At 36.5% G+C, this 24,826-nt stretch overlaps 1 protein-coding gene across 1 annotated transcript in view; it reads left to right on the forward strand.

Moving 5' to 3' along the window:
• Window positions 1-24,826, forward strand: part of pns (pinstripe) — a 508,843-nt gene that overhangs the window by 131,447 nt on the left and 352,570 nt on the right. The window contains exon 3 of the mRNA XM_067136728.2: window positions 13,262-13,432. Coding sequence (XP_066992829.2) covers window positions 13,262-13,432 — 171 coding nt within the window. The remainder of the gene's footprint in view (window positions 1-13,261; window positions 13,433-24,826) is intronic.

Here is a 24,826-nt window from a genome sequence, read left to right on the forward strand (position 1 = left end):
GTCTTCCTTAGTGAATTTGACATCATTGTCAAGCTCATTAAGGGATGTTAGCACACTGTGACTATCGATTTTCTGTGTATCTATAATGGAAAAAGTGTCATCAACATACCTTAACCATAATTGAAGACCATTAATATTATTGATTTCTTTCATTCCAGATTTCTAACTCCAATTGTGCCATAATCTGCTCCATCCATCTCTGGTTTGCTGGAACTCTCCCTACTTTCAAGATTATAGTTACTCTTTAACGAGTCCACCATTGGTGTCCTGTGTTGTATACGATTAATTTTACTGCTAGCGTGTAAATACGGACTAGTTCAACTTGTATTTCCTTCTGGCATTGTGTTTGGCTCTCCTACAGAATTCCTAACTACTGGAGTTCACGTCATATCAACCTTAGTTTCGTCGCCATGCGCCTTTTAACTGGTTCAGTTTGACTCGTACTATTCAATAAACTCTATTTCAACTTTTGTTTTTGCTCAATTTAAAGAACTCCATCATCAATAATTAATCCACGCTTCACGCATTGACATATATTTTAAGGTCCACTATATCTATTTTTTTACTTTAACAACCTCATGATTGTTTTAACTTTACAGACTACAAATCAAATCAAATCAAATCAAAACAAAATCTCTTTATTTGCAAATGAGGTGCCTATCTCGGTGGCAAATGGTACACTAAAATACATTATTGTCAATCACTAATTATTAAATTAACAAGAGAACAAAATTTTCCTATCATACAATATTATACAATGTACGCTAACAATTTTTTCTATTAAACACACAGCTCATCCTTAGTAAATTTATATTGTTTACAAAATTCTACTAATAATATCTCCTGTACTACTTACAAACATAGTCAACTGATATACAGTATGTGGAATTACTTCAAATGATACTGTACAACTGGTATAAGATTAAAATTTACATTGCATTTATTTACTTTTTTCTTTTTTCCTTTACCCATTCTGGAACCTAAGTAGCATAACGACCTGCTGCGTCTTAACCAGAGCCCCTTTTGCCACCACTTTTCAGAGTTCCTGAAGGGCCTTCACAGCTACCGTAGCGGTCCCAGGGCCCTCGAAGTCCCCACTGTACTTCACCCCTACAGGCAGTCCCCTACTTTGGCTGTCCAAACTCCTTAGACTAGGGGATGGAATTAATTTATTCACACACATTTTTTATTTACATTAACCTGCACTGGTCGAATGCCCTCTAACATTTCATTTATTTTCTCTGTTGCTGTTTATTCTCTTCTTGAATATCTGTACAGATTTTGGAAAAGGATCAAACACTACCCCTGGTAAACTGTTCCACTCCTTTACACCCTTCCCAATGAATGAAAATTTACCCCAATCGCTTCTACTAAAATTTCTTCTAATTTTACATTTGTGGTCAGTCCTGCCGATATAATTATTTTCCAACTGAAGCCTCTCACGGATATCTCCCCATGCTGCTTCTCCTGTATAGGCTCTATATAACCCTATAAGTCTAGTTTTCTCCCTTCTCTTACTTAGTTTCCCACCCTAGTTCCTTTAACATTTCTGATACACTACTCTTTCTCCTGAAATCCCCTGTTACAAACCTTGCTGCTTTCCTCTGCACACTGTCTATTTCTTTTATTAGGTATTCTTGGTGAGGATCCCAAACACTGTTTGCATATTCCAATAATGGACGAACCATACTTAGGTAACTTTTCTCTTTTAATTCTTTGTTGCACCCTTTAAGTAGCCTCATAATGACAGGTAATGATCTGTATGCTTTCCCAACAATGTCATCCACATGACCGTTCCAGTGCAAATTGCTTTCAAATTTTACACCTAAGTATATGCACTTGCCATCTTTCGGGATAACTACCCCATCCAAAGTATATTCAAATTCAGTTTTAAAACTCCTGTTTGTAAATGTTGTAATAGTTGATTTGCCTCCATTAACCTTCATATTATTCTCTTCAACCCATTGTTGGATACTCTCAAGGTCCCTTTGAAATTGTGAACAATCCTCAATGGTATTTATTTCCCTATAAACAATTATGTCATCTGCATACAACCTTATTTTTGATGTTATATTATTCCCTAAATCATTTACGTATATTAGGAAAAGTAATGGACCGATTATACTACCCTGTGCAATTCCCTTCCAAACTTTCTCTTCCTGCGATACGTTATTTCCTACTTTGACTTTCTGAACCCTTGAATTTAGAAATGTTTTCACCCAACGTGTAACCCTTACGTCCAGTCCTATTCCTTCCAATTTCTTTAATAATATTCCATGTTCCACTCTACCAAAGGCTTTGGAAAGATCTATGGCTATGCAATCTAACTGGCCTTCTGAATCCAATTGATCTGATATGTCCTGCTGAAATCCCACCAGTTGTGCCTCACAAGAAAATTTCTTTCTAAATCCATACTGGCTCCTCATGAACCGATTTTTATCATCACATATCCCTCTGATGTACTTTTATATTAAACTCTCCAGTACTTTACAAACTATACTGGTCAGGCTGATTGGTCTGTAGTTTTCTGGTTTCCTTTTATCACCCTTTCCTGTATAAATTGGTATTATTATAGATTCCTTCCATTCCTTTGGTATTACACTATTATTTATGACATAGTCAAAGAGAAATTTTAAGTAAGGCACTATGTACCACCCCATTGTCTTTAATACCTCCCCAGTAATTTGATCACTTCCTGTTGCTTTTCCTTGCTGAAGCAGTTTCATTTCTCTGAAAATATCTTCATTTGTGAATGAGAAGCTTCTTGTTTCCCTCTGTGTCTCTCCCTCTCTATCTTCTGTTACGGTTTCCAAGTCCTGACAATCTTCTACTGAATCTCGGAATTCCCTACTAAAGAGGTTTGCTGTCTCAGTATCTGTTAAATAGTGTTCACCCCCTTCTGCCACCATTGTAGGAATTTGGATTCCTTTTCCTTTTTGATTCCTGATATATGAATACAGCTTTTTCCATTTCCCTTTGTGGTCATTATGCTCTTGAAGAATGCCATTCATATAATTATCTTTTGCTTCCTTTTTCACTCTATTCAGTTCCCTCATTAGCTGTTTTCTAGTTTTTCTACTCTCCCTACCATCTTTGATTTTCCTGTTTACTATTCTACATTTTCTTTTTAATTTTCTTATTTCCCTTGTATAATAAACAGGGTCTGAGGTCATTTTACCCTTCTTAACAGGTACAAATCTCTTCTCTCCTTCCCAAATGATTCCTTTGAATTTAGTCCAAAGTGTATCCACATTACTTCCTTCACTTATCCAACAACTGAATTGTGGTTTAAGGTAAGTCCCAAATTCATCAACTTTAGTTTTTCTGTACAATTTCTTGTCTTGTGTGACCCTCTTATTAAGCCTTTTTGGTACCAGTCTTACATCCATTATTACAGCCTTATGGTCACCTATTCCTTCAATTACCTCAGTTTTATCAACAATTTCCCTTGGTTTAACCAAGAATACATCTAGTAAGTTATTGAGACGAGTTGGTTCTTGTACTACTTGTGTAAATCCTCCCTCCCAAATTAACTTATTTGCCAGTTTCTGTTCATGGGCTTCACTTGTAGCTCCATTCCATTCAACTTCAGGCAAGTTTAGATCTCCCCCAATTATTACCACATCATTATTATTGTTTTTATGAGTATAATCTATTATTTTCTCAAATATTTCCACGTCCCTTTCCTCTCTTCCTGGCCTGTATGTTCCTATAATTCCCACCTCCATCATATTATCACAAATTAATTTTATCCCTAATATTTCATCCCTTTCATCGGTAAACCATTCATGTGAACAATAAGTTTCCTTCACCAGAATAAACACACCCCCCCTCCCTTTTTATCTCCTCGGCCTCTACGATAGACTGTGTACCCTTCTGGAAATACTTCTCTGTTGCCCACCCCTTCTCTCAACCACGATTCCACTCCTATCACCACATCATTCTCATAAGATTCCATCAATGTACCGAATTTTAATTGTTTATTTACTACACTCTGACAGTTTACCAAGAGCAATCTCAGACCCCCTTCCTCCCTAAAACTTGACTGTTGCAATTGGTTAACTTGAAATTCCTTACTTTCCTGAGTTTCATTTTCTAGTTGGCTGAGCCAGCTTGAAGTACGGCTGGCTCTTTCTATTAGTTTTCCTGGTCAGTATTATAACTCAAGGGAGTTGTCTTTTTTACAGTACATATCTTAAGATTAATAAAATCTAGAATAATATTTGCTATCTTTTGTTTACCTGAATTGTTGAGATGAAGGCCATGCTTTGTGTAACAGTGTCTCTCGAAACTGCTGCTATCAATTACCTGTGTATTGCGAAAATGTTTACAAATTTTAACCATATCTGTATTAACTTTGTCCACTTCAATGTTCACACACGAGTCTAATCAAATCATGCCTGTGGGGCACGTTCACTACAAAGATGTTAGTGTGAGTCAGCTTATCTAGTGTACATTTAAGTTCAGAAATGATATTCTTAGCGTCGTTGTGAGCTACGTCGTTCGTCCCGCCGATGATCACTACTGTATCACGATTTCCGAGATTTCTTGCCGCCTGCTCCGTGTTTTCCAATACCTTCGTCATTGGGGCCCCAGGATAGATGACAGCCGATCATGGGCGCCCGCAAGGGGGGACACTTGCCCCCCCCTGGAATTCTAAAGATGTTGATGTTCAATTGTTTAATATCATACTAGATTATTTCATAAACTGAAATTACTGACAGTCAGCTAGCATATGTTATAACTGGAAGTTTCTGTAAACAATTTAATGTTGCTGACGTTATATTGGTTTTTATATTCAAGAAAATTGTTAATGTGCCCCCCCCCCCCCCTGGAAAAGATCCTGCGGGCGCCCATGCAGCCGATGCTGCAACATCTTTATTGTTCATTTTCTCCGCAATTCCCCTCGCCTGGCTATCACCAAATATGAGAATGTTCGACACTTTCGCCGGTGCACTGTGCACGTCTGACTCCTTCCCGTGCGGATACCTTGCGTATCGCTTACTTCCCTCAGGGCTGAAAATCTATTTTTAGTGTCAATTACAAAGTTGTCCTTATTTAACTGTACTCTTTTCCTCCTAGAATCTGAAGCAACTTGACACCACGCGCTAGAATTCACGGAGCCACCCGTGTTCTGAGTGTTTACTGGTACCGGTACTTTCGATTCCAGTAAACGTACCTTCTCCTTTAAAATCTCATTCTCCGCTTTTAATGCTTGTAAATCCTGTTGCAATAAAGAGAGAATTACAAGTACATTATCATTACCTCCATTCTCCAAGGAATGAGACGCCAGCGATTCGTTGACCGTTGTAGACCTAGGTTCGTTACCGCTATTCAAATTGCTCTCGCCACAGCTAACACAGGTCCAAGTATCTTCATTTTTAGCAAAACCAGCACTACATATACACTCAAAATGGTACCAAATTAAACACTTTTCACACTGGATACCATTCTTCACTCGCTTCTTGTTTATACCACACTTATTCCCGATTATTTCGCAAGAGAACCGGGAGCTATCTTCACTTACATCCTTCGCTGACGCCATCTTGAAAAAAAATGTATTCCACTACAAATACTTGCTGTTAATCTGTACATATTGTTATAATTTCAAGTCTAATGTTATCATTTTACTTTTCATTACGGCATTGTCACTCTTTTAACATTTTTTATCATTTCAGCTCAGGGCCCTGACCTAATCTTTGTAAATTAACGGCTGATGATGTTCGCTATGTCGAACGAAACATGTTCTATTATTTAAGACACCTCATGATTATTTTATAATTCAATGAGTAATGTATTGTATTGAGTAGGTGGTTGTTAATAAAAGGATTTTATAATTTTAATATATTGTCCTCAGTACGGTTCTATTATGAGATTAATTACATGTAATCCGAAAATTTCGTAATCCAAACAGACTCCGGTCCCAATTAGTTCGGATTAACGAGACACTTCTGTATCGGGCTTTAAAAAAGCAGGTATGTTACTTTTTTTCCCAGAAAAAGTTGTGTGTCAGATTGCAGGCGATACTTTTCATGATCAGTCTGGAATTTTATGTACTGTTAATTTGCAAAATATGTACATAAATATGCAACAAAAGGTCTGAAAATATGTGCAGTAATATCAAAATTACAAGAATGTTTCAAGAATGCTTTTATTAAGCATGAAAGGTAAAAATCAAAATGTAAATAATTGTCACATTAAATTGTGGGACAAATGTCAGTCAGTCTCCATATTCTCTGAAGTCAGATTTGGGTGCGATCATAAAGTGTATACTTGTACACTGAAAATGATTGCTAACCATTGCAGGTCCTCACTGGTGCACACTTAAGTAAATGGATGCAACTGGGAGTGATGTCTTTTGGCAGTTCTCACAGCTCCCCATTGAGGATCTGGCTAAAAATAAACAAAACTGTTTTAACCCGGATTTCTCTCAAGAAATGACTGAAAAGTTGTTCATGAATTTTAGACGTACTGACCTGTCAACAGCATTAAATTATTGTTTCATGTCACGGATGATGTCCATCGATTCCATGAGCAATGGTCCTCAAGTTACCAACTTTTCAATATTTTTTAGGAACGCAGTCATGTCAGATTTGATGATACGCAGCATCACAAGCAGTTTTAGGATTCAGGGAGATTTGTGTATCTCTCGCTGGCTGACTGAGGAGGGTTAGAGTCAACATTAGTCTTAATATCTTAATGGTGTTGAATGTAAAAATTAACTGACTCTATCAAACTGCCTCATTGCGTTAATTTGGGTTGTGGAGAAAGTGTGTCTTATGGTAGTTGCTTGTGGTAAGCCTGCTCATGTAACAGCACCTTCACTAACACCTTCTAGTTGAAGAAACAACTTCATTGGCTCAAGAGAAGTGACTTCATACTTCTTCTGAAACATAGTAAGTAGTATTGAAATGGATGAGGTGGGAAAACATCTGGGGTTTCATCCACAGCAGTCCAGATGTAAGAAGAGCCTTTTCTGTTCTAATGGGCTCCACAGCATTATCATAGCAGGAATCATGATATCCTTTGCAAAGTGTAGATTCGTTAATAACTTGGTGGCAGGAGTATTTTTAGAGAAAAGCATTGTATTTTGACACCTGAACTTTGTTCTGTGGTATGTCTCCTGTGATCGTGGCTTCATACAGATTTTTATTTTTTTTTGCTAGTTGCTTTACGTCTCACCGACATAGATAGGTCTTATGGCGACGATGGGATAGGAAAGGCCTAGGTGTTGGAAGGAAGCACCCATGGCCAGGTACATCCCCACCATTTGTCTGGTGTGAAAATGGGAAACCACACAGAAAACCATCTTCAGGGCTGCCAACAGTGGGATTCGAACCCACTATCTCCCGGATGCAAGCTCACAGTTGTATGCCCCTGACCGCATGGCCAACTCACCCGGTCACACAGATCTTTATAAAACTCTCTTCAAGAAGGATCTTCTTGCGTTTGTGTTAATAAAGTCTGGTTTTTTCAGTTAATGCAACTGGTTCATGTTTGTGGGTTACTGTAGTCACGTCCTAGTTTGTGAACCATGGGCAACGGCTGAGTGGCCTAGTAAATGGTCCTGAGAGTCGGGATACCAGTTGCTATGGAACGGGAGTGGGCATCTCGGACATATTCTGAGTCGTGGCCCTCCTTGTGCTCAGGCGGCTAGGACTATACAATTCACCGGTGGTCCATAACCCGTTAGAGGAGAGATCCTCACTTGGACTATGTGCAAGTAGGGCAGCATCCTGCTTCATGAATTTACCGAGCTCAGAACACTTTAAGCAAGCCTTGGACCTATGGGAGTAATGGAGTCCCACTCCCATTTGACAGGAGAGGGACTCCTTGGAAACAACTTGGCGAACAAAATGGAATTCGATGGGGAGCTATCAATATTAATGGGGCTTATGGAAGAAAGGAGGTAGAACTGGCTGAGTCAGCAAAGAGGATGCATCTGGATGTGCTAGGAGTAAGTGATATTCGGGTAAGGGGAGATAATGAGGAAGAGATAGGAGATTATTTAGTGTACTTGACGGGTGTTAGAAAGGGAAGGGCAGAGTCTGGGGTAGGGCTCTTTATCAGGAATACCATTGCACGCAACATAGTTTCTGTTAGGCACGTAAATGAGCGAATGATGTGGGTAGATTTGTCAGTGGGAGGAATTAGGACAAGAATTGTGTCCGTGTATTCACCATGTGAGGGTGCAGATGAGGATGAAGTTGACAAGTTTTATGAAGCATTGAGTGACATCATGGTCAGGGTCAACAACAACAACGATAGAATAGTGCTAATGGGCGATTTCAATGCGAGAGTTGGGAATAGAACTGAAGGATACGAAAGGGTGATTGGTAAATGTGGGGAAGATATGGAAGGTAATGGGAATGGGAAGCGTTTGCTGGACTTCTGTGCTAGTATGGGTTTAGCTGTTACGAATACATTCTTCAAGCATAAGGCTATTCACCGCTACACATGGGAGGCTAGGGGTACCAGATCCATAATAGACTATATCTTAACAGACTTTGAATTCAGGAAATCTGTTAGTAATGTACGAGTTTTTCGCGGATTTTTCGAAGATACAGACCACTATCTGATCTGTAGTGAACTAAGTATCTCTAGGCCTAAGGTAGAGAAAGTGAAATCTGTCTGCAAACGAATAAGGGTAGAAAATCTCCAGGACGAGGAAATTAGACAGAAGTACATGGATATGATTAGTGAGAAGTTTCGAACAGTAGACAGTAAGCAGGTTCAGGATATAGAATGTGAATGGGTGGCATACAGGGATGCTGTAGTAGAAACAGCAAGGGAATGCCTAGGAACAACTGTGTGTAAAGATGGGAAAAGGCGAACATCTTGGTGGAATGATGAAGTGAGAGCAGCCTGTAAACGTAAAAAGAAGGCTTATCAGAAATGGCTCCAAACAAGGGCCGAGGCAGATAGGGATTGGTATGTACATGAAAGAAACAGAGCGAAACAAATAGTTGTTGAATCCAAAAAGAAGTCATGGGAAGATTTTGGTAATAACCTGGAAAGGCTAGGTCAAGCAGCAGGGAAACCTTTCTGGACAGTAATAAAGAATCTTAGGAAGGGAGGGAAAAAGGAAATAAACAGTGTTTTGAGTAATTCAGGTGAACTGATAATAGATCCCAGGGAATCACTGGAGAGGTGGAGGGAATATTTCGAACATCTTCTCAATGTAAAAGGAAATCGTCATGGTGGTGTTGCAAACAGTCAAGCTCATGGGGAGGAGGAAAATGATGTTGGTGAAATTATGCTTGAGGAAGTGGAAAGGATGGTAAATAAACTCCATTGTCATAAGGTAGCAGGAATAGATGAAATTAGACCTGAAATGGTGAAGTATAGTGGGAAGGCAGGGATGAAATGGCTTCATGGAGTAGTAAAATTAGCGTGGAGTGTTGGTAAGGTACCTTCAGATTGGACAAAAGCAGTAATTGCACCTATCTATAAGCAAGGGAACAGGAAGGATTGCAACAGCTATCAAGGTATCTCATTGATTAGTATACCAGGCAAAGTATTCACTGGCATCTTGGAAGGGAGGGTGCGATCAGTCGTTGAGAGGAAGTTGGATGAAAACCAGTGTGGTTTCAGACCACAGAGAGGCTGTCGGGATCAGATTTTCAGTATGCACCAGGTAATTGAAAAATGCTACGAGAGGAATAGGCAGTTGTGTTTATGTTTTGTAGATCTAGAGAAAGCATATGACAGGGTACCGAGGGAAAAGATGTTCGCCATACTGGGGGACTATGGAATTAAAGGTAGATTATTAAAATCAATCAAAGGCATTTATGTTGACAATTGGGCTTCAGTAAGAATTGATGGTAGAATGAGTTCTTGGTTCAGGGTACTTACAGGAGTTAGACAAGGCTGTAATCTTTCACCTTTGCTGTTCGTAGTTTACATGGATCATCTGCTGAAAGGTATAAAATGGCAGGGCGGGATTCAGTTAGGTAGTAATGTAGTAAGCAGTTTGGCCTATGCTGACGACTTGGTCTTAATGGCAGACTGTGCAGAAAGCCTGCAGTCTAATATCTTGGAACTTGAAAATAGGTGCAATGAGTATGGTATGAAAATTAGCCTCTTGAAGACTAAATTGATGTCAGTAGGTAAGAAATTCAACAGAATTGAATGTCAGATTGGTGATACAAAGCTAGAACAGGTCGATAATTTCAAGTATTTATGTTGTGTGTTCTCCCAGGATGGTAATATAGTAAGTGAGATTGAATCAAGGTGTAGTAAAGCTAATGCAGTGAGCTCGCAGTTGCGATCAGCAGTATTCTGTAAAAAGGAAGTCAGCTCCCAAATGAAACTATCTTTACATGGGACTGTTTTCAGACCAACTTTGCTTTATGGGTGCGAAAGCTGGGTGGACTCAGGATATCTTATTTAGAAGTAACAGACATGAAAGTAGCAAGAATGATTGTTGGTACAAACGAGTGGGAACAATGGCAGGAGGGTACTCGGAATGAGTAGATGAAAGCTAATTTAGGAATGAACTCGATGGTTGAAGCTGTACGCATAAACCGGCTTCGGTGGTGGGGTCATGTGAGGCGAATGGAGGAGGATAGGGAGACCAAGACGACGATGGTTAGACTCGGTTTCTAACGATTTAAAGATAATAGGTATAGAACTAAATGAGGCCACAACACTAGTTGCAAATCGAGGATTGTAGCGACGTTTAGTGAATTCTCAGAGGCTTGCAGACTGAACGCTGAAAGGCATAACATTCTATAATGATAATGTATGTATGTATGTATGTATGTATGTATGTATGCAACTGCTTATTTTTGTTGTGAAGCACACTTCGTGTGCCGTTGTAATTAAGAATTCATTATACATCATACTTTCGTCATTTGTTTGACACACCACCACTTTTCCATCAGTAGTAAAGGCAGCGGCCATAGTTATCCAGGATTGAAGTTTCACGGCTAAAGAACTGGGTCTGGAGCCATCTCTTTTTTTTTTTCTTTTTTTTTCTGACTTTTAGTTTTTAGTCCTGATTGCTACGCTTTATGTAGATGAAAGTGAAGCGTTTTCATATTTTTTCATTTATTCTTGACAAGTTCTTTCTCGATCTATATTTTTGATCCTTTCAGTTTCTTTGCATCCTCCAAAATGTTTTGAGCCTTCAAGCTCGGTACAATGCATAATTTGATTGGTCTCCTTCCTGTATTTTTCCCTAATCTGAATACATAATCAATGTCACTGTCATAGCATTCAAATTCCAGTTTCTCTCTGATTAAGGGAAGTAGGGAAAGGTTTAAATACTTAACCATTGACTGTGCAACTGAGATAGTACCTACAAAACATAACATCCTCAGTTCCTGGAAGTACTTCAAATGGCCATCCCCGTACTGCTTACTGTAAATATTAGTGAACCAAATGCAATCCATATTTCTCCCTTCCAAACCTTTACCTACCTTATTGGGAAAATCACTGAGTTAGTAAGCTGCCTTTAGGTGGTGGAGTGAAGAAATAATCTGCACACTTCATCATTTTCTTTTATTTTAAAACCAGTTAACGAAAGATAGCGGAAAAAATTAAGCTGCATTCATGTGGTAGGGTGATAATTCAATTATATATTTAGATCTGTCAATCAGCTATGTTTTCCAGAGTTAATTAGGAGGTGTAACATGAAAGGATCAGCTGGGAAATACGAGGCTATACCAGAGTGGTTGACATGTTGTGTTGTAAAAGCAAGAACATGTATTCCAGTAACATACTGACAACTTTTCAATATAAAATTTAAAAAATAAGTTTTTGATGTAACTTTCTATAATCCAGTGCGTTTAGTTATGCATTTGGCATAGATGCTAGTTTTATGTAAAAGTGTGTAGCATTAAAATTATATATAATGGTTCCATTAGCATATTTGAAGGTCTGAGAACCTTAGTGGGCTTAATCTACGTATTTCAAAATTGACTTAATGCTATCTATCGATTCATTTCTGACTTAATTGTTCTCTTCAAACTGGGCTATTGCTAACTCTTCCAGTTCATGTGATACGGGATCCCAAAATATCGACCAGTTTGAATTAACCATTGGAGGTAGTGTCATAGTGGACCAAATCCTCCTGGTCAATCCCTCACTTTCTCTGAGTCACATGATATGCTTAGTATCAGGGCAGACACCGGCCGTGAGGAGGATATGAGAAATGGCATACACATATTGGAACATGTCCTCATGTATTTCAACTTTGTGTGCCACTTTAGTACATTTTTAGTTTAAGACATTAATCATCTGGCCATTAATATTTGCCTAATGACAAGAGATTTTAGTACCATTGAAATCTCAAAGATATGAGACAAAATCATTGTTCTTGGTAGTGGATTATGTGACCTGAGTTGAGGAATGTAGATGGAATAAGCCCTTTTGTGTGAACAAAATAGAACAAAGATTTTGTTGACATTTAGAAGCTCTCTAAAAACTTAGTGATTTGTAAAGAATCAATAGATGGGGCCAAGGTTCATGGCTCAGAATTAAGAGGTTTCATTTCCAGTCTACTGAACCATTTAAAATGAAGATCTAGTACCCTTTACGAAATAGAAAATCTTTGATATTTTACTTCCTTGTAATCGTATCATCTTCAGTACCTTCACTACAGTGTGGGAACTAAGTCGTATAATAATGCTGAAGCGTGGTCTGTCTTAAACCTAATGAGGCAGAGAAGTAGCATAATTTAAATTAACCTTCCTTTCTTCCTTGTATTATTAGTGTTCCATGAATTTCCTCTGTTTTATCTTTGCCTGCTAACTTCATATTTCAATTTCTACGACTTTCTGTTTCTTCATCCTTCAGTAGAAATTTAATATTCTAAATTGTTGGGAACACTGCAATAATCTTTTCAGCTAAAACTTTGCCTAAGAATTACAACATTAGACTGTGTGTAGATGAACTTAATATTTTATTCTTCCATGGTAATGCTGCCTAATGCCTAGTACAAAAGTAAGCTATTTGTCTGCATGAAGAAGCAGTTTAAGAGTTTAGGATAGAAAACATTTTATTTGCCATCAGTGTTGATTAAATACTGACAATGTGCTTTGCTCCAGAGGCAGTAGAGATTGAACAAGTTAAGTATTACGAGATTAATTGGCTGATAGCCACTAATAGTCCTCAGTTGTCTGAATGTGATTGCAGTAATTACTTTAGTACTGTTTGGTAAACATATCATGTAAAAATGAAAACATTATTGTTCTGGGTATTTTCCAAGAATAAGAGCAGCTATAAATCCTACAATTATTACTTTGTCTTTTTACAGCTATGTCTCCCCCATGGATTGCATTTTCGCACACAGAAACATTCAGTCGAACCAAAGTTCCATAGCTTTGTCATCACTCGTGAAGATGGCAGCCGCAGTTATGGTTTTAGTTATATCTTCTATGAAGAAATTCGGAACAGGAAGATCTGCAGTGCAATGCAGACATTGCAGGTTAGTCATGTGTACATATTTTCAAGATAATTTTCTGACTTTTTGTATTCTAATGAGTGTTCTTTTTCTGCAATATGGTTTTTCAAAATTTATTTCACAGTAGAGAGTAGTTTGTTGTAACAATTAGTCCAAAGTATGCAGTTTCAGAATACAGTACATAGTAAATCCACATAAAATGCATTGAAATTAAAGATTCATAAATACAGTATATAAAAACATAATGTTATATTATGCCTTTGATGGCGAGATGTAGTGTTTACAGTGCACTATGTCTTCTGGTATGGGCTAGAATAAATTTGTTACTTTCATTGACCTGTCTCAGTCTCATCCTTGGCTTTGACAATATGAAGGTGACCGAGGTATGAGCGATGCTAGTAATACCGTTCCTTATGCAGCCATTCCCTGTTATGAATGGCATGAAAATATTGCTCATAGGGTCGGTTGGTGCATGCATTTCAGTGGGCTTAGCAGACTGATGTGTAATAGCAACGTCTGGCTCAGTGAGGAAAACAACGGAGAAACTATCTCACTCCTCATTTCCCTAGTATGCATCTTCAGTGACGCCTAGGCTATCTATGCCAGCTGTTGGCGGAACTGTGGAGGATCAAACCAGTCTTCGGGCTGAATACCCAACACGTACAACGTTATATTTGGAAAAATTTAAGTCATTATCACATTGAATAAGACGTATGCATTAATACTTTTAGTTTCAGTGTTAGCTGCAATGACAATATGACCAAATAATTACTAATAGCTAATTTTTAAGGTCAAAATGATCCATATTATGTTGTAGGAATTAATGCTTAAGTCAAATATATATTGCACCCGCTCACTTCCTGAGTCCCAGACTAGCATTTATCTCAGGGGTGATCAGTTCGAAAACGATAAAAAAATTTATATAAAGAAAATCAATTATATATCGGCGCATCAAATGAACACAGGGATGAACGGGGCATGCAAATTAAGGTTACGGGGGACGACTCATTCATGGATACAAATTTTTGACTCCACAATAGGACTGGGAAGTGACAACTTAAATTCCATGGGCATACTGGACTAACTACAATAAAAAGATATGGAAATTGTTTCCTATTGAAATTGCAATGAGGAGCAATTTATTCACTTATTTTGCATACTACACATGATAACAATTATTACACTGGGACACTTCCATCCTGAAAAATAAATGACATACTACTTGGATTTACCTCACTACTCTGGTAGTGTAAAACATCTGGTGAATTCGCCCCAATTGGTTACTGGGGATCGAATTCACATCCGTATGATTGGACGTTTCACCGCTGGAGATCTTCTTTCGGAGACGAAGGCACGACAGTAACTTTTTACTGTCGTCTCCTCGTTCCGTTTGGACATGAGACACTTCCGGTATGTACATTCTGGTGAGCCGGACACCCACCGTGGAAAATGTTATCGCCTCGAAAAAACGGGAATTTATAATACGGACAAACTCTAGCCTATTATTTCCAGATTCACAAACACGCCAGGTAGAGTTCATTAACTCAAAGCCTATTTCAATATTTACACTTGTCAATACGACAAGACGTACGGAAAGGTTCATTACTATGCTCTGACCCTGAAGACATGTGCCGTCCGTGGGTTATTTACGTATCTACCGCTAACAATCTCCCCGTGAAAACCCAACATCTGGTTCGGAGCAGTTCGACACAGGATGACTGTCCCTATCATATCCTCCTGTGATTATTAAATAATATCATTACCATTCTTTATCTGATCATTATCATATTTTTTGACTACCATCAATTAATTTTATTATTATCATTAATTTCAATTATAATCCTGTATTTGATTATTATCATTTGTCATCCGGGATGATTATATGCCAACCCTTGCCGACGTTTCAAACGAAGGGTCGTTCTTCCTCCTAATTTATCCGCACAATATAATGATCAGCTTCCTCATAAATATTATTATTATTATTATTATTATTATTATTATTATTATTATTATTATTATTATTATTATTATTATTATTATTATGATATTCGTAACAATGAATCATCGCCCATTAAATATCTTAATTTCCTCAAATTACTATTTATAGTTCTTTATCTTCTGCTTCTTCAACTTTTCATTATTATTATTATTATTATTATTATTATATTATTATTATTATTATTATTATTATTATTATTATTATTATTATTAACATTATTATTATTATGATATTCGTAACAATGAATCATCGCCCATTAAATATCTTAATTTCCTTTCATCATAATTATTATTCTCAAATTACTATTGCAAGTTCTTTATCTTCTGCTTCTTCAACTTTTCATTATTATTATTATTATTATTATTATTATTATTATTAATAATAGTGGAAATCGTGATTATCGTAACCCGTAATCATCCTCGCTATAATACAACTTCTCGCTCTTATTATTTTCATCAAAAAAATAAAATTAAAAAAAAGTAGCTTCATTGGTTATTCTTCTTCTCCTTCTTCAAATATTTTATTTATTATTATTATTAGTTAAAAATCTCAAATCTTTCATTTCTACTCCCAACATCATTATAATGTCCAAAATAAAAAAAAAGTAAATTCTTCTAAAAAAAAGTAGTTTTTTATTATTTATTATTATTATTATTATTATTATTATTATTATTATTAATTTTTAAAAAATTTAATTTCGCCTGTTACACGGTAGTTCACTCTTAATATGTTTAACGCATAACCCCTTTTACAATTCCGATTTATCTTGGCACTAAGCACTTGATTTAAAACAAGATTCACTTGGAGTATGATTATTGTTGTTATTATTATTATTAAAAATGGAAAGATGATATTTTAATTTCCACTCTTTAGAATTTAGTCACATATGTTAAATCCCGTTATGAACCACTAAAATCTGCTTTATTTTGGTCGGGACAACACGGTATTCGGGACCGTACCTTCAATTTCGTACTGCCGTTAATTTTATATGGGGACACACGTCCTCCCAAGATACATCTCACAACCTATGGCACATCGCGGCTGGGCAAATACCTCCAATGCCGGCGATTGCTAAACTATTCCTTCCAATTTGAAGTCCATTTCCTTTTTCGGAACTCTTCAAACATTTAATTCATAAATTAATCCTCGGTGCATGGATTCTACCACTAATAACACCGGCATATGCATTTATATCATCTTAGGCCTTGAGATTCATCTATTTCATCATTATAAACAATACGGCTCAATTTATTTCACGCCGGATATTCGTCCCTCATGACTTCCAACTCTAAATATGGGCTCAAACCACTCTGGGCTTTTAACATATCGTGACCATTCTAATTCACGTGCCTCTATCGCTTTTAAACAAATTTTAATGGTTAAATTAAAGTCCAAAAACGTGAAATCAAAAATTTACGTAAAATCAAACTGATTACGCGAATGAAAGTCTTTAACGCTACATGTCATCTCCACATTGATTATTATTTGCACTAGCTAACTCACGAAGCACTGTCATTATTATTATTATTATTATTATTATTATTATTATTATTATTATTATTATTATTATACTTTAACTTGCAAACGCACAAATATTATTATTATTATTATTATTATTAATTTACTTTCCTTTGCCAACTCACAAACATTATTATTATATCTTTCTCGCAAACACACCGAGCATTATTATTAGTATATAGAACTTACGAACGCCCACAGCAGATAGACCATTATTATTATTATTATGACCTTCCGTACGCAACACAAATTTTACAAACTCTGGCACTTTCATAATCTGGCTGTCAGGTAGAAAATATTCCTAACTAACATACAAATAATCACCGCAGTGATTGAAAATCAAATAAATGGGTTAGCACAAAAAAAAAAAAAAAGGAATTTAACACTTGAAATGAAGTCAAAGTATTACAAACAGCATGCATTAATTGAAAGAAATATATCCCATATTTACATTATATACAACAAACAAATACTCAAATTAATTAATCTAACCCATTATTACGTTACTATAAATTAGTTCGTCCGTCTAACAAAAAATAAAATCATGGACTCGGGAGGCGGACCATGTTAAGTAACCATAATTAATTTACACTGAACCCCGTTTAGTCGCGATTACATCCCCCAAATATCAAAATTGTGTACTCATTCCTATGTAGAATTCCATTGTCTCGTAGCGGATGAGATATAGGCCTTACAGCCCCATGGTGATCTACTCATCCATCATGTCGCACAATACAAATTTAACACAATAAAACACTTCTGGGTGACTACCCATGATTAATACCTTATTACACTATTTTACATAAGAATACTAATAACAAAAAAAAAACACTTATAGGTGCTCCTAGACCCCTGACACTCGCACAATATACTCTTCATATACGCCCGAAACACACGTCGTGACACATTACGACGAAATGTCGTTCATTTGAACCGGCGCGTATCGCGTCTTCAACCGGCACTTCCTGGTTTATTTCTAAGCCGTCTTGATAATCGCCTAGCTCCTATAATTCCCTGCTCGGATAGTTATTCACCGTCTATCTTGAGGTGTTTACTTCAGGCTCCGCACACTGCCTTCCAAAGGTACTATCGGCGTTCCGTTAATTATTTATTATTCAATCACATGACATTTATTAAATTCAACATACAGTTTACTGATTATTTACACTCGGTACTATGGATAATTTCACTGGTCGTATTCATTCTCCTGATAACTCACGCACTTTCAGCTTTAACTGACTTCGAATGCGTCCCGAGGTACTGACTTACAGAGTCAATGTGTCAGAGTCTCAACTACTTCATACGACTGACACGACTGGTGACCGATAACGACTGGTGACTGGTAAGAACTGAGTGAGTGAGGTCCGACCGGTTACAACTGGTGACTTCAAACGACTGGGTGATGTGAGGTTCCACTACTGGACTTTTATGGACGATATGGTTTCCCGCCGGGGTCATCCGCGGTCATCTCCTGGAGAGTGGGGTTGGTTATCCTAAATCGGCATATGCAGGTGGATTTGGATCTCTTGCTTTATCCTACTTAATACACTGGCGATACACATTCATGTAGATTCACAATTAAGTATTTATTTTCCACCTAGTCGATACAATGATTGCTTAAGGCAATTTTTAATGGTCAAAAGTGGTACATGTTTCGTATATTATCAACATCTTCAGCCACATAACACTGTTTAGATGAAAAATGTATAAAATTGACAAAGTAATGCTTTAGAGGAAGTGTCCTTAAAATTAACATAAGATTGACAAGATTAAAACAAACAAATAACTCAAGAGAAAATATATAAATTATTTCTACAATAGAAAGCAGTCGTCAAGGAAACACTTGTACAATATTCCATAGAGAAATTGTCCTAATAAATATTCTTTTCTTAATAATTCATGAAAAAAGATCAATTTATAAATTAAAAATTATTTATTAGGACAATTTCTCTTTGGAATATTGTACAAGTGTTTCCTTGACGACTGCTTTCTATTGTAGAAATAATTTATATATTTTCTCTTGAGTTATTTGTTTGTTTTAATCTTGTCAATCTTATGTTAATTTTAAGGACACTTCCTCTAAAGCATTACTTTGTCAATTTTATACATTTTTCATCTAAACAGTGTTATGTGGCTGAAGATGTTGATAATATACGAAACATGTACCACTTTTGACCATTAAAAATTGCCTTAAGCAATCATTGTATCGACTAGGTGGAAAATAAATACTTAATTGTGAATCTATTGAAGTGCGATACGGACCATGAAGCTGATTTTATGTAACACATTCATGTGTCGTATTCTGAACTCCTATCGTTCGGTGATCATGGAAATATCACTTTATTTCTGTCCTCCACCTTTCGCGCGCTAACTCGGCGTCCCTGATGGCGTGCTCATCTCGACCAATGGCGAGATAGCGTGGGTCATTTCCACGAATTCATTACTTTAATTTATTACGATTACAATTAATCAACATGGGAATGATATCACAAAAATCCCCTCTATTCAATTATGTGGTTGGAATAATTTAATTATTGTTATCGGAGAAGCTAACTGGAGTTCACTCTGAGTTTTTCTTATGTTGGCTTATCTGCGAGCCTATGATAAATTTTCCTATTGGTCAACACCGCTTCGGTTAGTTTGAAATCTCTTCCTTGTAACGTGACAACACCAAATGCCTCGGGGCGTGGAAAAACTGGTACGTCACATTCTCGGTATTGGTGATACACCTGCTCGCCCTTGGTCCGAAATATATACTCTTTCCCTTCCTCATAGTCATTACTTCTGTTGTTGTGAGCTCTAGATTTAATCCTCTTATCTTTTGACCAGGAAACCTTCTCCCCATAATGACAAGCTTAACTATGGCGACGGACAGTCGCGATATGTCTAGCTTATGTTGAAATCCTACCGTCCACACAAAACTGACACTGTATTTGATTTTAATATTTCTTTATATCTGTATTTATCTTCAAAAAAACCAAATCATGAAACTAGGGCCTATCTCATCAGGGTACAATATTAAGATCACAACGTGACCAAGAACACAATTTTCCAACCACCCTGAGCCGAGAAAAAGTTACCTTACTAAATTGATAACTTTTTCTTGGGAACATAAAATTCTGAAATTAATAAACAATATATAAAACACCCCAGTGTATATTGTGTTAAAATTTGAATTCGATCAGAAGAAGGGTTTTGGAGAAACAATGTCTTAAACTTAACACATGGTTGAAACACGCTTAAAAACATGCACTTTTCGTGTTCCACCTGCGATAAAAAATGGTAAAATATAAATTAAAAATTTGAAACCTTCTCGTAATCATTTTGAGACAGTGCCAAACTTTGCGTGGGTTCAGAAGATTGCGCCTTGCTTCTTTTAAGTGACTTAAACTTATACTTCTTCTGGATTTTACAGTGCCTATCCCTGTTGTTTTATATTGCCTCTTCAACTGTTTTTGTGGGGACTCGTTCTTTAATTTCTTTCTTACCTATGCCTTGTTTTTTGCGTTTTATTCGGCTGATGATGACCCGGATTGGGCTTGAAACTGGTACCGCTTCCGCTTATAATTAAATAGGAATGTAACACTATATTTCTTATTTATTTGTATTGAATAGGTTGAACTACCTTATTTATTATTTCAATTTAATTGCTTTAAGACCTAATGTGAAATGAAACCAGGAAAATGATATTGGATTTTCTGTAGGCCTATTTGGTTATTTCATAATCAACTTCTAAACTCGAATGCACATATTTTGGTTGACAGTAGTTCCGTGGTCCTCTCTTGGTTATATATCTCTTACCTTTAACTAATTAGAAATTGAGTTTAACCATCATCGCCTTAGTCTCCCTGTACTTCTATCGTATACAATTTTAACCATCATCGCCTTAGTCTCCCTGTACTTCTATCGTATACGAATTAATCCATTATTCTCCTAGGTAACCTACCCTCCTTCATTTTCGTTACATGACCCCTCCATCTAAATATAATTAAAAATTCTGAGCAAGAAATTACATATATTTGTCCACAGATTTCTGCCAACATTCCAGAGATAGGGGATCCCATGGGGAGTCCTTTTTGCTGATAAATTGTATTATTCAAAGTGAAATAATTATTGTTGAGGACAAACTTCAGAATGTTTAAGAATTCTTCTATTTCTAGTTTACTGAAATGACTATAATTGTTTAAATTTTTTTTGACCAGATGAACAGTTTCATCTATAGGAATGTTGGTATACATATTGGTGATATCAAAGGAATCCATAGCATGGTGTGAATTTAATTTTTCTTTGTGATATTACCAGTGGCGGCTTGTTAAGTTTGATATAGGAGGGTTATGGATAATATGTCTAAAATACACATGCAACTATAAACATTAAGACAATATGTCAAAACACACTTAGGCTTAACTTATCATTAATACTCTTGTCAGATCCATACTACAGCCTTCTTTAGCCAGCGCATTTTTACCTCTCATTTGCCATTGGACTTCTCAGGAATGTCTTTATTCTATTTATTGTAGAGAAACATTGGTATGGTTATAGTATTATTTCCAACAATGGAATATTTGGAAATACAAATCGGTGAACTGTGTAGTTTTTTTCTTTCAGGGAACTACCTCAGTTTCCTTGTGACAGAGACTCTCCCATTTACAGCAGGCCTCTTCTCCAAGCTTTGTCCTCCCGTGTATAATGTATTGTGAAATAGAAATTAAAATACAGTATTAATGTTTATTGGGAGGGCATTTTACCCGGTGACCTTACGTGCTGGTCACCACTTGATGTTACTAAATTCTGCTGTGTTTAACAGATGTTGATAGGCTTGATGGGAACGTTGACCTTACGGATTTTAGCAGTAGGGAGTTTGAGATTCATAAGAGTAAGTTCAGAAATGTTTGCTCATTATAAAAAGGTTAAAGTATTGTTCAAGATTCCCTTAAGGTTCTTTTGAATTTCATTGGCAGGATCTTTTGTTATTTTAGAAAAACTTTTATCAGGAAAGAAATGTTCACTGTTACTAATATAATCAATCTTATTCATCAATACCGTCGTATTTACCTTGTCTGCCTTTGTGACTATTATGTTGTTATTTATTTCAGTTTTGAAATGTGTTATAATAGATATATTAATTTTTTCAGAAAGTTTTACTGTGAACGAGTTCTGTGTTTTTTTCTTGACTTCATGTCTTATTTCATCTAATCTTTCAATAGGTAATTTGCTAATGGTCAATTCAGTTGCTGGTATGGTATTTATAGTATTATTCCGGGTGGAAGAGTTTGTTCAGTTGTACTTCGATTCCGTATTCAAAATCTCAATTCAATCTTACTTAAATTTAAGCTTGTAAGATTCATGACTGATGGATGGAAAACATGGTCGACTGGTTCTTGTTGAGGAGTGTGAACGTTATCTAAATTATGTGCTGTTTTATTAGCTTTCAAATTTTCTAGCTTTTTATTCAAGGTGTCGTGTTTCTTCAAAATAATGTGAAATAGTATTTGATTAGATATAATTTGTCATAATTTGGCCCTAGAAAAGCTGGGAACACTTGTTCTTCAAACTCGTTACCGTTTTTGGATGTTTTTTCTTGTTTAATGTGCTGTTGTATAATAAACCTTCTTTCCACACTCACTGCACAATTTACAAAATAAAACACATTCAACTGTTGTAAACAAGTCTTTTCCAAATTCATTCATTAGCTGAATTAAAAGTACACTTTGCGATGGTTTCTCTTTTGGTATTTTTCTTGCACAGAACTACTTGGAAGGATAATTCTGTACTGAAGCAGAAAGTAGTACAACTGTTGTTTCCAGTCCCTTCTCGTTTCCATTTGTTCTTGGCCTTGATGTATATGGGGTTGAATGGCTGTCTGTATTTAGAGGTGGTTGTGAATGTTTGTGCATTCCTTTTGCTTGAGACACATTAGGAAATACTTTCTCCTAATTATCAGAGTTTTGTATTGTGTTCCTGCACATATCTTGCAAACTTAAGACTCAGGTATAAATCCTCTCCTTACCCTTCCTTATCAGTTTGCTTAGTCATGAAAGATATTTAGACAGTTTGGTCATATGTAAGAAAAATATATAATTTTTAGTGTTGTCACTTGTCGACTTTTATCAGTCTGACAATAAGGCATACACACATAAATTTAAAAATTTTAAGGATTTCCAGAAGAAGGAAAAGAGGAAAGGTAGTAATATCCGGACACAAGAGAGGAGGAAACAGCAAAGTGAAAGGATGAAGAACTATTGGAAGTCAAGAAAAGAAGGATTAAGGAGAATGCACAGGGTTACTTTCCGTGGTCCTTAGATGGCCAAAATCGAAGAAAGAAGAATGATCTAAAAATTCTTCAAGGCGCTATACATTGACCTAAAACCTTGAAAGTTGAAATAATGACTGATCATCCCAAATCGGCCAAAAGTGCGAAATAATTCAAAATAAAATCTTGTTATTATCATTGGTTATATAATAGGATAATTTTCTATATTACTGAGCAACATCCTAATGCAAAGGGAAAAAAAAAAAAAACATTTGAACAACATCCACCCCCTACTTATTAATTTAGAGAAGTTATCAAAAAGTCCAATTTGATGAAACAGGAAATAACACTTCAACAAAACTGCGTGGGTACCACAACGTACTGAAAAAAATTAATACCAAAACTAAAACATCAACATTTAAAATACACATTAAGGTGACAATTTTTTTAATAGGATCAAATAAGTGAGAGTTCAGAAGTGATAATTTAGACTGCAACAATTTTTCACAGCCACACTGATGAGGGTCCCATCTACTTGAACCATACTCTAATTCGGGTCTTACCAGAGATTTGTATGCCCTCTCCTTTACATCCTTACTACAACCCTTAAATACCCTCATAATCATGCAAAGAGATCTGTAACCTTCATTTACAATCCTATTTATGTGATTACTCCAATGAAGATCCTTCCTTATATTAACACCTCAGTACTTACAATAATCCCCACAAGGAACTTTCACTTCATCAGTGCAGTAATTAAGACTGAGAGGACTTTTCCTCTTTATGAAACTCACAACCTGTCTTTTCATCCCATTTATAATGTCCATCTCACAACATTGTTGAGGTCTTTTTGCAATCGCTCACTATTTTGTGATAATTTAGACTGAAACAATTTCAGATGGATGTAGAAGAAGTGGGATTGATTAGGAGAGAGCCTATCTGTTTGAAGGCAACAGTGTATGAAGATGTGAACATTGTCCTTGTCCTTTATACACAGCATAACTTTATCTGTAAAAAGCCTTATCTCTGATTCTAGTTCTTTACTAATATCATTCATTTTTGTACAAGTTGTTTTATGTTGCACCGACACAAATAGGTCTTATGGTGACGATGGGATGGGAAAGGGCTAGGAGTATGAAGGAAGCAGCCGTGGCTTTAATTAAGGTGCAGCCCCAGTCTTTGCCTGGTGCGAAAATGGGAAACCACGGAAAACCATCTTCAGGGCTGCCGACAGTGGTGGGTTGAACCCACTATCTCCCAAATACTGGATTCTGGCCACACTTCAGCGACTGCAGCTATCGAGCTTGGTTCTATCATTTATTCGTATATATAAGAAACCGTTATGGTCCAACAATACTGCCTTGAGGAATTCCCCTCTTAATGATTACAGGTTCGGATAATCTACTCTAATTCTCTTTCTGTTTTCTAGAAACACAGCCACCCCTTCAGTCACTTTTTGTGTAGTCCAATTGCACTGATTTTTACTAGTAGTCTTGCATGATCTTCCCTAGCAAAAGCCTTAGATAGATCAGTCGTGATACAATCCATTTGACCTGAATCCAAAACATATGCTACATCTGGTTGGAATCCTATAAGTTGAGTTTCACTGGGATAACTTTTCTTAAACCCGAACTGCCTGCTATGAAAC

Source organism: Anabrus simplex, chromosome 1 (genome assembly GCF_040414725.1).
Source record: "Anabrus simplex isolate iqAnaSimp1 chromosome 1, ASM4041472v1, whole genome shotgun sequence".
Lineage (NCBI taxonomy): Eukaryota > Metazoa > Arthropoda > Insecta > Orthoptera > Tettigoniidae > Anabrus > Anabrus simplex.